The sequence below is a fragment of the Mastomys coucha genome, unplaced genomic scaffold (assembly GCF_008632895.1).
Source record: "Mastomys coucha isolate ucsf_1 unplaced genomic scaffold, UCSF_Mcou_1 pScaffold15, whole genome shotgun sequence".
NCBI classification, from domain to species: Eukaryota; Metazoa; Chordata; class Mammalia; order Rodentia; family Muridae; genus Mastomys; species Mastomys coucha.
In genome coordinates, this window is record NW_022196897.1 from 97,342,762 (window position 1) to 97,356,105 (window position 13,344).

General features: G+C 38.7%; 1 protein-coding gene and 1 pseudogene across 1 annotated transcript; both read left to right on the forward strand.

Annotated features, from left to right (window-relative positions):
* Positions 1–648: 648 nt before the first annotated feature.
* Positions 649–1,745, forward strand: LOC116092314 (olfactory receptor 4F3/4F16/4F29-like). The gene has a single exon (XM_031373627.1). It carries the CDS (start codon positions 695–697, stop codon positions 1,655–1,657), a length of 963 nt encoding a protein of 320 aa, XP_031229487.1. The 5' UTR covers positions 649–694; the 3' UTR covers positions 1,658–1,745.
* An 8,863-nt stretch (positions 1,746–10,608) lies between these two features.
* Positions 10,609–11,535, forward strand: LOC116092315 (annotated as a pseudogene).
* The last annotated feature ends 1,809 nt before the right edge of the window (positions 11,536–13,344 follow it).

Below are 13,344 nucleotides of genomic sequence, written 5' to 3' on the forward strand. Positions count from 1 at the left end.
AATAATAATAATAATAATAATAATAATAATAATAATAATAATAATAATAGTAATAATAGTAATAATAGCAATAATAATAATCTGCTGGGTATGTGAATGGGATGGATGGAATATGGTAAGGAATGGGGTTGAGAGTTGTCAGTATGCATTGTACACATGTATAAAATTATCTAAGAACAAATTTAATTAATGAAAAAGCACTAGTTAAACTGAGCAAAGATTTTTAATACTTTTAAAATTATCCTTTTAATTTATGAGAATACTGAGAAACTAGGAAAACAAGATACATCAGCAATTTAAACAAAATAAATTCCTGAACAAAGTAAGGAAGCAAGGCATAAAGGCTGAAAGCACTAATTTCTCATGTTGGTGAGGACAAGAGCCTGTACAGCTTGTTTGACTCACCGTAGAAGCTCAAATGCTTTGCCTCTATTGTTCTCTCTTGGTTTTAAACTACCATAGTAAAATTAGGTTTAAATGACCAAGTGACCCTAAATATGTAAGCATAGAAAAATTCTGTACCTCATCTCTCTGTGATTCTGTATAATCTCACGGTAAAACAGCACGTTGTTTTTAGTTTTTTGTATTTGGCTCATTATTTGACAACCAAGAAAACCCTTCTGCATAAAAATTAATTTTTCCCTCTTATTCCCTTCAGGTAATAGTAAACTCATGGTCAAGCTTGCACAAGTTGATGGATGGAGGAAATCACTCAGTGGTATCAGAATTTTTGTTGCTAGGCCTCACAAATTCATGGAGAATTCAGATTCTCCTTTTTCTGTTCTTCACAGTATTTTATGTGGCAAGCATGCTGGGAAACCTGCTCATTGTGCTCACAATCATCTCAGACCACCACCTGCACTCCCCCATGTACTTCCTGCTAGCAAACCTCTCCTTCATTGATACAGGTGTGTCCAGCATCGCTACTCCAAAGATGATTTATGACCTCTTCAGAAAGCACAAAGTCATCTCCCTGAACGGGTGCATCACTCAGATGTTCTTCATTCACACTGTTGGGGGAACAGAGATGGTGTTGCTCATAGTCATGGCCTATGACAGGTACATCGCTATCTGTAAGCCCCTCCACTACCTGACCATCATGAGTCTCAGAGTGTGCATTGTTCTTTTGGCTCTCGCTTGGACCATTGGCCTTATCCATTCTGTGGCCCAATTGGCTTTTGTTGTAAATTTACCCTTCTGTGGAGCTAATAAAATGGACAGCTTTTATTGTGATTTTCCTCGGTTCATCAAACTTGCGTGTACAGACACATACAGACTGGAGTTCCTGGTCACTGCCAATAGTGGTTTCATCTCCATGGCCACCTTCTTCATCCTGATTTTGTCTTACATCTTCATCCTGGTCACAGTTCGTAAACACCACTCAGGTGCTTCCTCCAAAGCCCTCTCCACTCTCTCGGCTCACATCACTGTGGTGATTTTCTTCTTTGGTCCTTGCATTATTGTCTATGTGTGGCCTTTCCCGACTTTACCCATAGATAAATTTTTAGCAATTTTTGATGTCATTATCACTCCTGTTATGAATCCTGTCATCTACACACTTAGAAATAATGAGATGAATGTTGCAATGAGAAGACTATTTTTTAGGGCTTTACATTTCAAAAATTCTTTCATTGGCAGTTTAAGAGATTCAACTTAAACTAGAACATTCTTGAGAATAAAACATTTTTTATCCTGTTCTGCATGCTCTTCGGTAGAAACATATACATGCAAGCAAAACTGGATGGACCCAGCAGATGGTATTTACATGCTATATGGTATGTATAGATACATATATAGAGATATATGTGTATAGATATACATACATATATATACATACATACATACATATATCTGTATGTGTGTGTAAAATGTATATGACTATGTGAAAATAGTAAAAGAAGATGAAGCCTTGAATGTGATAGGGAAGAGTTGTCAGACATGAGAGTGATATGAGAAGAAATTAATGATATAACTGTAGTTTAATTAAATATATTTTAATTAAATATCTTTAGTGCTAAAAAACAGTTTCAAAAGTCTCTTCAACTTAGTGTTTAAAATAGCTATTGTGAAGTAACTCATCAAGTATTCTCTGCAGATCTGATTGGTTTTTGCTAAAGAACTTTTGAATTCTGAAAGTATTAAAAAGCAGTAAATTCATCCTAAAATATGGTTTACATCAGATGGCGTGTCTTTTATAAAAGAGATGGCAACTTCTGGAACCTCACACTCTGAACATGCCTTGCTATCATCTCAAATGTTAGAAGTTTCTCTTTGACACTTGTCCACAGAGACAGAGGTAGCTCTTCTAAACTGCGCAACAACCTCGATTCAAGCCTTGTGAATTGCTCAGTATCTGTACAGCAACATAAAGATACAAAATAAAGATTTTTAGCTGGATAAATTAAAAAATTCAAGACTTTCATCATCTGAATTAGTTCACTGACATGCAGATTTGACTATTTCTAACAGTTTTACATGTAGTTATAATTGAAAAGTAAGCTTTATGGTCAATTATAGAGAAAAACAGGAAAAAATCTAATAATTTTAGACAGTACATTTTTATTGTATATTTTCTTTATTTACATTTCAAATGTTATCCCCTTTTCCAGTTTCCCTCCCTCCTGAAAACACTCTATCACATCCTCCCTCCCCCTGCTTCTTTTTTTTTTTTAAAGATTTATTTTATTTATATGAGTACATTGTAGCTGTCTTCAGACACAGTAGAGGAGGGCATCAGATATCATTACAGATGGTTGTGAACTACCATGTGGTTGCTGGGATTTGAACTCAGGACCTTTGGAAGAGCAGTCAGCGCTCTTAACTGCTGAGCCATCTCTCCAGTCCCCCTCCCCCTGCTTCTATGAAGGTGTTCCTCCACCCACCCATCCACTCCCACCTCCCCACCCTCAATTCCCCTACACTGGGGCATCTATCAAGCCTTCATAGAACCAAGGACCTCTCCTCCATTGGTGCATGACAAGGCCATCCTCTGCTACATATGCAGCTGGAGCCATGTGTACACTTTTGTTGATGACTTAGTCCCTGGGAGGTCTGGGAGGTCTGGTTGGTTGATATTGTTGTTCTTGCCATGGGGTTGCAAACCCCTTCAACTCCTTCAGTCCCTTCTCTAAGTCCTCTATTATGGACCCCACGTTCAGTCCAATGGTTGGCTGCTTACATCCATCTCTGTATTTGTTATGTTCTGGCAGAGACTCTCGGGATACAACCATATCAGGCTTCTCTAAGCAAGTACTTCTTGGCATCCACAATAGTGTCTGGGTTTGGTAATTGCATATGGGATGAATCGCCAGGTGGGACAATCTCTGTGTGGCTTTTCCTTTAGTCTCTGCTCTACACTTTATCTCCATATTTGTTCTTGTGAGTACTTTGTTCTCCTTCTAAGAAGGACCAAAGCACCCACGATTTGGTCTTTCTTCTTCTTGACCTTCATGTGGTCTGTGAATCGTATCTTGGGTAGTCCAAACTTTTGGGCTAATATTCATTTATCAGTGAGTACATACCATGTGTGTTCTTTTGTGATTGAGTTACCTCACTCAGGATGACATTTTCAAGTTCCATCCGTATGCCTGCGAATTTCATGAAGTCGTTATTTTTAATAGCTGAGTAGTACTCCATTGTGTAAATGTAACATTTTCTCTACCTATTCCTCTGTTGAAGGACATCTGCATTCTTTACAGCTCTTGGCTATTATAAATAAGGCTGCTATGAACATAGTGGAGCATGTGTCCTTATTACATGTTGGAGCATCTTCTAGGTACATGCCCAGGAGTGGTATAGCATGGTCCTCAGGTAATACTATGTCCAATTTTCTGAGGAACCACCAAACTGATTTCCAGAGTGGTTGTACCAGCTTGCATTTCCACCAGCAATGGAGAAGTGTTTCTCTTTCTCCACAACCTCGCCAGCATCTGCTGCCATCTGCGTTTTTGATCTTAGCCATTCTGACTGGTGTGAGGTGGAATCTCAGGGTTGTTTTGATTTGCATTTCCCTGATGACTAAGGATATTGAACATTTCTTTAGGTGTTTCTCAGCCATTCGGTATTCCTCAGTTGAAAATTCTTTGTTTAGCTCTGTACCACATTTTTTAATAGGATTATTTGGTTCTCCGGAGTCCAAATTCTTTTGTTCTTTGTATATATTGGATATTAGCCCTCTATCGGATGTAGGATTGTTAAAGATCTTTTCCCAATCTGTTGGTTGTCTTTTTGTCTTATTGACAGTGTCCTTTGCCCTGCAGAAGCTTAGCAATTTTATGAGGTCACATTTGTCAATTCTTGATCTTACAGCACAAGTCATTGGTGATCTGTTCAGGAATTTTTCCCCTGTGCCCATATGTTTGAGGCTCTTCCCCACTTTCTCTTCTATAAGTTTCAGTCTATCTGGTTTTATGTGGAGGTCCTTGATCCACTTGGACTTGAGCTTTGTATGAGGAGATAAGAATGGGTCAATTTGCATTCTTCTATATGTTGACTGCCACCTAGTGAGAATCACTTGCATATTTTTGAGACCATATGATATAGACTACTATTGCACATATGTATATGAAAAATATTGCATCTTCTCTTTGTCTATTCATTGTTTTGACAAAAAATGTGACTTGTAGGTCAATATGAATACTTTGAATATTTTGTAGCTAAAAAGTAAAAATACTATATTATCAATAAAATACAAAATAATATTATTATAGACCTTGCTTATACCTATGTAAAAAATACAGAAATTAGAATAGAATATAATTACAAAGTAATAATAAATAGAAATTAAATCTTATTAAAATAAGATGAGAAATACATTATGCTTTTCATATAACACTCCTAGCTAATGTCCTTGAGTGGAAGTCCTTCATTACTCTCTAGTGTGTAAAACATTTCTAACTATTGTAAACTATCTATTGCCCTAAGGAATGTGCTTGACCTCTGTTGCTAGCTCTGGCAAGGCCGATTTCTTGAGAGAGATTCCAAGCTATGGACAGCTTGGTATTAAACAAGGATAGGTTGGAAATATTGTGTTGTCCAGGAAACAATGTCCAATCTTAGCCTTTTACAAATCATTTCTTGGGGTACCTTTATGCCTAATTATGAGGGCATGTTGATGACTGGAAAAACTAATCTGGAACACATCTGAGTTAGGAGATACCAGCGACTGTCTGAATATCCAGGAGGTACAGAACTCCTTTTGGATCCTTAATGCCTCTTATCCTTAATCAGGCTTTTACCCCCGATGTTTCGGATTTGACTGGAGTAGACGAATGTGCGTGGCAGTTTTTTTTTTTCTTTTATTTTATTGGATATTTTCTTTATTTATATTTCAAATGCTATACCCTTTCCTGGTTTCCCTCCCTCCCAGAAACACACTATCACAATCTCCCTCCCCCTGCTTCTATGGGGGTGTTCTAATCTTTACAGTTAACACAAACTTTAGGGAAATAATCTCACTACTTGTGTTACCATGTGATTCAAACCAGGTGTCACCCAGATACACTATTTTGCAAGTTCAGGTTATACAACTGATATGAAACATACCTGCCAGGCACAGATTCCCAAACGATCTACAGCACTCCTTTCAAGAAACTATGGGAAAAACAATAGAAGGACAATGCTGAATGCTTCGAGCAGTATCTTTCATTGATGTCTTGCATAATCACTCCCCTGAACCTCAGCTACAGTATCAGAACATTATGAACTTGGAAATAGATGAGCTGGCACTCCTTTTTAGAGCCAAATACTTCAAAATCCCTCTGAAATATCCTCCAAATGCTCCAGTGTGGGTTTCTTTCTTAAACTCCAGGCAACGATATTGAAAGAGAAGTTGCATGTATAGCATACTAATAAGATTGTCACTTTTTCATAATGCCCTGACTCTTCTGCTTGTCTCTAACTTGCCATAACTATCAATCTTAGTTGCGAAACATATCTATATTCTATTCCCCATTTCCCAAGATCCTTTTTCCTTGTTTTGGTCTGATTTGTTTTTTCTTGGATTTGGCTTTTTGTTTTGCAGACACAAGCATGCATACATACATGCATACATGCATGCACAGACACGTACATACACACACAAAAACACACACTCATACACACAAATACTCACACACACACACACACACATACACAGAGAACAGTACAATGGACACATAGCACATCACACTGGACACACAGCACATTGCACAGCACATTGGGAGTTAACCCCAGGATTTCTAAGAAGCTAGGCATTCATTTAGACAGCATAGTAAATCCTCAGCACTCTGCATTAGGAATTGAACCTCATTTGCGTTAAGCAAGCACTCTGTCAGTGAACTGCATCGCCAGTCTCATGTCAGTTCTTTCTAACATTGCATTGTGTCATTTCATCTCACTTTTCAATGCCTTTTTTTTCTTTTTAGTTACTCTTTTATCCTTAATGTCCTGATTCCATCTCAGAATTGAGCCTCTTGGTAAATCCACCAAAGATTTTCTGTAAATCGGATCAGGTAATTCCTCTTGATAACCATCTACCATAGAGGTTTCCAATTCTGCCCCTCCTCTATATTTCTTCTGTAGGAGTGAGAAGGCTCTAATGTTCAGATTTACATGAATGTTATTTCATGTTAGTGAAACATGTGAGTTCTTTGCCAAAAAGCCTGCTATTTGTGGCAACAGTGAGTAGTTTTTTTTTAAAAACAGGTTTAATGTGTATTTAAATATCAAACTGAACGAATTCATTGTAAGTGACTTTGTCAGAATTGTCTAAGATTAAAATCAGAATGCTGCTACATCCTAGAAGAGAAGTCCCTAGATGACAGGGCATTTTGGCACAGTGCTTATTTAGTAAAGAGTGGATGAAAATTAGAGCTGTTTTGTGCACTTGATTCCATGAGGAGACCTTGGCCTTAGTCTTAGGCAGATGAGGACTGTGTATGTTCTCACATTCTAAGATTCTAACATGTGGTGGCTGATACCTTAGAAGCACAAACTTTCCCTAGAATCAGTTTCTAAAACAAAGACTGTGGCAATGGGTTGTGGATCACAGAGGAAACTGTGGAGCAGGAACAGAGATCAGTGCCTGGTGCACAGTGGGCACAGGGACAGAGTCCTTCCTCCTGACACAGGTGCTGACATCCCTCTCTAGGAACCTAGCCTTTCCTGTGTTCTCATGCTTCAGATTATCTTTATTCTCTCTATGGAATTCCTTTAGGTCATCATGAACTGCCTTAGCTTGTGCTGTTCTTGAAATGTCCTTATTTTTCCATTAATTTAAAAAGATAACTTTTGGGATTGAGATACATCATCCCACACTTTCCTTGGTTTGATGGTCTCTGGTGTGAGGTCTAGTGTTTTTCTGGTATTTCTGTCTTTCTAGGGAAGGTGATATTTCTTTAACATTTAATAATTATTAGCTTAATTGATACTATTCAATATTGTTTCTTTACTTTCATTTTTGCATCTTGACTATAACATATCATGGGAAGTTTCTTGTGTTACTATATTTACTTGGGCTTCTACATATTTCTAGTGTTTGAATGTCCATATCCCTATATTTGGGGTATCTCTTCCATAATTTCACTGAATAGATTCCTTATGCCTTCTCTGTGTTTATCTTAGATTGACCTTCTGTCTGTAGATTCATAGCTTTGACCTCCTGATTGTATCCTGGAGTTATTGAACATGTAATGCTCATTTTTCCATTGCAGATACTTTTTTTACACTTATTTCATGTGTATGTATGTACTCACATGTGTGCATGTATGTGTGTATGTGTGTGTATGTGTATGTGATTATTTAAGAATCAGTGTTTGCAGGACTCTGGACATTTCACCCATTAGACACATCTTCCTTCTGGTCTGTAACTGTGCCCGAGGGCAGATTGTGTACTCTAGCCTCCTCCCTCCCCGATGCCTAGCTTAACAGGGACAAACACACACACACACACACATAAACACACACACACACACACACACACACACATGCTGCCCCATAGGACACAAGACCTCCCACCATGCCAAAAACACATTTCTTCCAGTCCACAACTGTGCCCTGGGGCAAATCATGGGCTTCAGCATCCTCCACCCACACCCAGAGACAGCTTGGCTTGACTCCCAGGAGGTCCATCACAACAAGGCTCACAGGTGAGAGCCCCCACCCCACCCCAATATCTGACCTAACAGGTACTCCCCACCCGCTTCCCAGGGTGCAGAGGACATGCCCCATCTTCCTTCCGATCTGCAACTAAGCCCCGGGGAGAAGATCAAAGATGTGTGCCCCATCAAAACTGGGCTCACAGGCTCACAAGCTCATAGGCTCATAGGAGGAACAGGCTCCCATCAGAGATAGCAAGGCCAGTGAACAGCAGAGATAACCAGATTAGAAGAGAAAAACCACAAGAACTTAAGCAACAGAAACCACTTGGCACCATCAGAACCCAGTTCCAAGCCCTGGATAACCTAACATAACTGAAAAGCAAGGTTCTAAGTTGAAATCCCATCTCATAAAGATGATAGACTACTTTAAAGAGGACATAAATAACTCCCTTAAAGAAATACAGAACACAGATAAACAAACAGGTAGAACCCCTTAAAGAGGAAACGAATAAATCCCTTAAAGAAATACAGGAAAACATATCAAACAGGAAAAAGAACTGAAAACCATCCATCCAGAATCTAAAAATGGAAACAGAAACAATAAAGAAATCACAAAGGTAGACAACCCTAGAGATGGAAAATCTAGGAGAGATCAGGAGTCACAGATGCAAGAATCTCTAACAGAATACAAGAGATAGGAGAGAGAATATCAGGCATAGAAGATACCATAGAAGACATTGACACAATAGTCAAAGAAAATACAAGAAGTAAAATACTCCTAATCCAAAACATCTAGGAAATCCTGGACACAATGAAAAGACCAAACCTATGAATAATATGAACAAAAGCAAAAGAGAAGATTCCCAATACAAAGGGCCAGAAAACATCTTCCATAAAATGATAGAAAACTTCCCTAACCTAAAGAAAAAGATGGCCATAAATGTACAAAAAGCCTACAGAACACCAAATAGATTGGAACAGAGAAGAACCTTTTGATCTCCAGCACAGGTTCTGATTTCCATCAGACAGCAACCCTCATTAGTCTGACTCATGAGTATCTTTTTTTTTTTTTTTTTTTTTTTTAATTTCACAAAAGTTTTAAGAGCGCATTACTTGCTTGGTGATCTTACAAGGTAAATTTTGTGGTGGTGTTGTTGTTGTATGTTTTTTGAGACAGGGTTTCTCTGTGTATCCCTGGCTGTCCTAGAACTCGCTCTGTAGACCAGGCGGCCCTTGAACTCAGAAATCTGCCTGCCTCTGCCTCCCAAGTGCTGGGATTAAAGGCGTGTGCTACCACTGCCTGGCTACAAGGTACATTTTTACTATTATTTACATTACATGTACTAAAATAGAATACTTAAGAGCACTTTATATTACAAAATAGCCAAAATGTTAGACTTGGAATGATTATTTCTCATCTGCACTCAGCCCTGTAACTTTTACAGACAAAGAAAGGCAGGCAGTGAGTGAAGTGTGAAAAGGATAGAAAAAAAGAATCCTTCCTTGAGTCTCCAAAGATCTGGACTTGGGTCCTGATTACATTTTCTGACTCCAAATCCAGCATACTTTCTACCATGCATTGAAGTATGAAAATAAAGAACAGTATGAAAGTGATCTACAAACGTCAATCTTGTAGACATTTTTATAAACTTAAAACAAAAATCAAATTTTATATGCTTTATTCACATAATCCATACTTTATATCTTCATCTTAAGTAGCATTTCTGACATTGCTCCTACTATGACACTTCTACAACCTAGGCTTCTAACCCTTTGTTCTCCCTGGACTGGCAAAAAGTGGAATACCATTATAGTTTCTACATTATCTTCTCCATTTATATGGACAAAGTGAATGTGGTTTGATAAAAGATTAACTATGATACATGTTAATCAGAGTAATAGTACTCTACCAGATTGCTAATTGGAGCAATCAAAGGAGAAAGAAAAAAAGATCACCAGAAAGTTCATGAAATGTGGGAGATGCCATGGATAGGAGCAACTACTGGGAGAGAAATTGGGGAGAGGGGCATCTTCCAATTTCCTTTATTCAATGTGTGTTATTTCCAGGCGTTACTTTCTAATACTTATTCATAAATATTTCCCAATTTTTATTTGGATGATGTTGGGCTGGAGAGATGACTCAGTAGTTAAAAGCACTGACTGTTCTTCCAAAGGTCCTGAGTTCAATTCCCAGCAGCTACATGCTGGCTCACAACCATTCATAATGAGATCTGGTGCCCTCTTCTGGGCTGTCTGAAGATAGCTACAGTGTACTTACATATAATAAATAAATAAATCTTTATTTGGAAGATGTTAGGGAATATAGGAAATGATATGCAGTGGTTCATGGCATTGAGTAACTGACAAATTTCTACAAATGCACATAGAAGTTATGCTGAAGTGTATTGGCTTTATGTAGGAATGTGTTACAGTTTGAAACTGATACAGTTACTAACTCCACACAAAGCTTCCTTTTTCATTCGTAAGCTTTCTTCAGGTTTTCTTGGATATAACTCTGATCTCCACAACAATGGATAAAGACAATCACGCTGTTGTGTCTGAGTTTGTGTTTTTCAGACTCTCCAATAGATGGGGAATCCAGTTGCTTCTCTTCCTCTTCCATATTCTACATGACAAGTCTGTGGAGAAACTTCCTCATTGTGTTCTCTGTGACTGCTCACTCCAATCCCCATGTACTTCCTGCTGGCCAGTCTCTCATTTCCTGACCTGGGAGGTTGCTCTATTACAGCACCTAAGATGATTTATGACCTTTTTAGAAAGCACAAATCCATCTCATTCAGAGGTTGTATGACTCAGATCTCCTTATTCATGCTATTAGTGGCACAAGAATGGTGTCTCTCATAGCCATGGCCTTTGATAGGTACATAGCCATATGCAAACCTCTTCACTACTTGACCATCATGAGACCACAAATATGCATTTTAATTTTGGCAGTATCCTGGATCCTTGGACTTATTCACTCAGTGGCCCAGTTGGCTTTTGTTGTAGATTTGCCCTTCTGTGGACCTAATATATTGGACAGCTTTTACTGTGATCTTCCTCAGCTTATTAAACTTCCTTGCTCAGAGACCAATAAATTGGTGTTTATGGTCACAGCCAACAGTGGACTCATCTCTGTGGGTTCCTTCTTCATACTGATCATTTCTTATATCTTCATTTTGGTGACTGTTAGGAAACACTCTTCAGGTGGCATATCCAAGGCCCTCTCTACCTTGTCAGCTCATGTGACTGTGGTGGTTTTGTTCTTTGAACCATTAATCTTCTTCTACACCTGGCCCTTCCCTTCATCACACTTAGACAAGTTTCTTGCCATTTTTGATGCAGTCCTCACCCCTTTTCTGAATCCAGTCATCTACACGTTCGGGAACAAGGAAATGAAGGCAGCAATGAGGAAACTCTCTGCTCCTATCTTGTGAATTACAGGAAGGCATCCTAAATACCTTATAAAAAACAACAAAGGTAATGCTACACTCAGTGACCATGAGGAAAATAAAGTCAGTGACATTTCAGTTCTCTATTTCAAAAAGTGTATGTTCCAGGATACATTTAGGAGTTATCATCTCCAGTACCTTAATCAACACAGATAATGGGATTTAGAACTGGAGTTTTTATTACTTCAGATTCTGTGCTGTATTTTTTTTTAAGATTTATTTATCTTTTCTATATGAGTATGCCATTGCTCTCTTCAGACACCAGAAGGTAGCACCCTGTGTACTCTGGCCACCCATGGGTGCACCATTGCCAATTTCTAGGCTCCCACCAGGACCCTGCTACCTGCAACCACCCACAGGTCCCTCTGTACAACCTCCAAATTTTTTTATAATTACATAATATTCCAGGTTCTATATGTGCATTGACTCAATTCTATCAAAAGCTAAGTAGGTAATGTTTTCAAATCCCATTACAGATGGTTGTAAGCCACCATGTGCTGGGAACTTAACTCAGGACCTCTGGAAGAGCAGTCTTAACTGCTCGTAACTGCTGAGCCATCTCTCCAGCCTGTGCTGGATGTTTCATATAGTCAGTGTAGTTCTGTACAGTATTTACCTTGATGATTTTTCAAAATAACTTAAGCAATATCTCCCTTAATTTTTGATTGTTCCTTTTATGATTGCTATGTAAAATACCTCAAACCAAGTTGATTTTCCCCACAAACTACCAGTTCCCATGTTCTTAAGCCCCCAGGAGGAGCCACACAAAGAATATGACCAGAAGTTCACTATTGCAGATGAGCATTACTCCTTTCACTGTTATAGTTCCCTGTTTTAATAAGTACTCAATAAACATTTTTGGTGATGGTCATAAAAATGATGGATATGCAAGGCAATGGTTGTCTTTGCAGCTGGATTAAAGCAATTAATAGGCCTTAAAACTCCTGTGAGAATGCTGATGTGATGAAATCTATGACAGTCTCACACAGGCTAGTAAATGAGACTCTAAGGGCAGGAAGACTGATGACAATCTGATGTAGACTTTGTTTTAAATTCTTAAACATTTAATTTTATAACCAGCTGACTTGGTACTCGAGGTCTCCTCCAGAGGTGGTGATTACCCTTGACAGCTTTTCCATGACACTCCAGATCTAGCTGCGTCCTACAACTAATGGCCCTGTCTACTCTGGCCACCCATGGGTGCACCATTGCCAGCTTCTAGGCTCCTACCAGGACCCTGATACCTGCAAATACCCACAGGTCCCTCTATACAACCTCCAAAATTTTTTATAATTACATAATATTCCAGGTTCTATATGTGCACTGATTCAATTCTATCAAAAGCTAAGTAAGTAATATTTTCATTCTTGAATTTATAGGTTAGAGCACTAAGACACAAGAATCTCCCTAATTAGACCAAAGATACCAGCTGGCAAGTGGTAGATCTAGGCTGCAAAGGCAAGTAGCCCTGCTTTGAATCAAAATTCTGTGTGAGTCCCTTCACCGGCACTTAGAATTTCTAAACTCATTTTTATATCTTCATATGGCACTGTCTTAGTCAGGGTTTCTATTCCTGCACAAACATCATGACCAAGAAGCAAGTTGAGGAGGAAAGGATTTATTTATTTAGCTTACTTCCACATTGTTGTTGATCACCAGAAGAAGTCAGGACTGGAACTCAAGCAGGTCAGGAAGCAGGAGCTGATGCAGAGACCATGGAGGGATGTTCCTTACTGGCTTGCTTCCCTGGCTTGCTCAGCCTGCTCTCTTATAGAACCCAAGACTTCCAGCTCAGGGATGGCACCACCCACAAG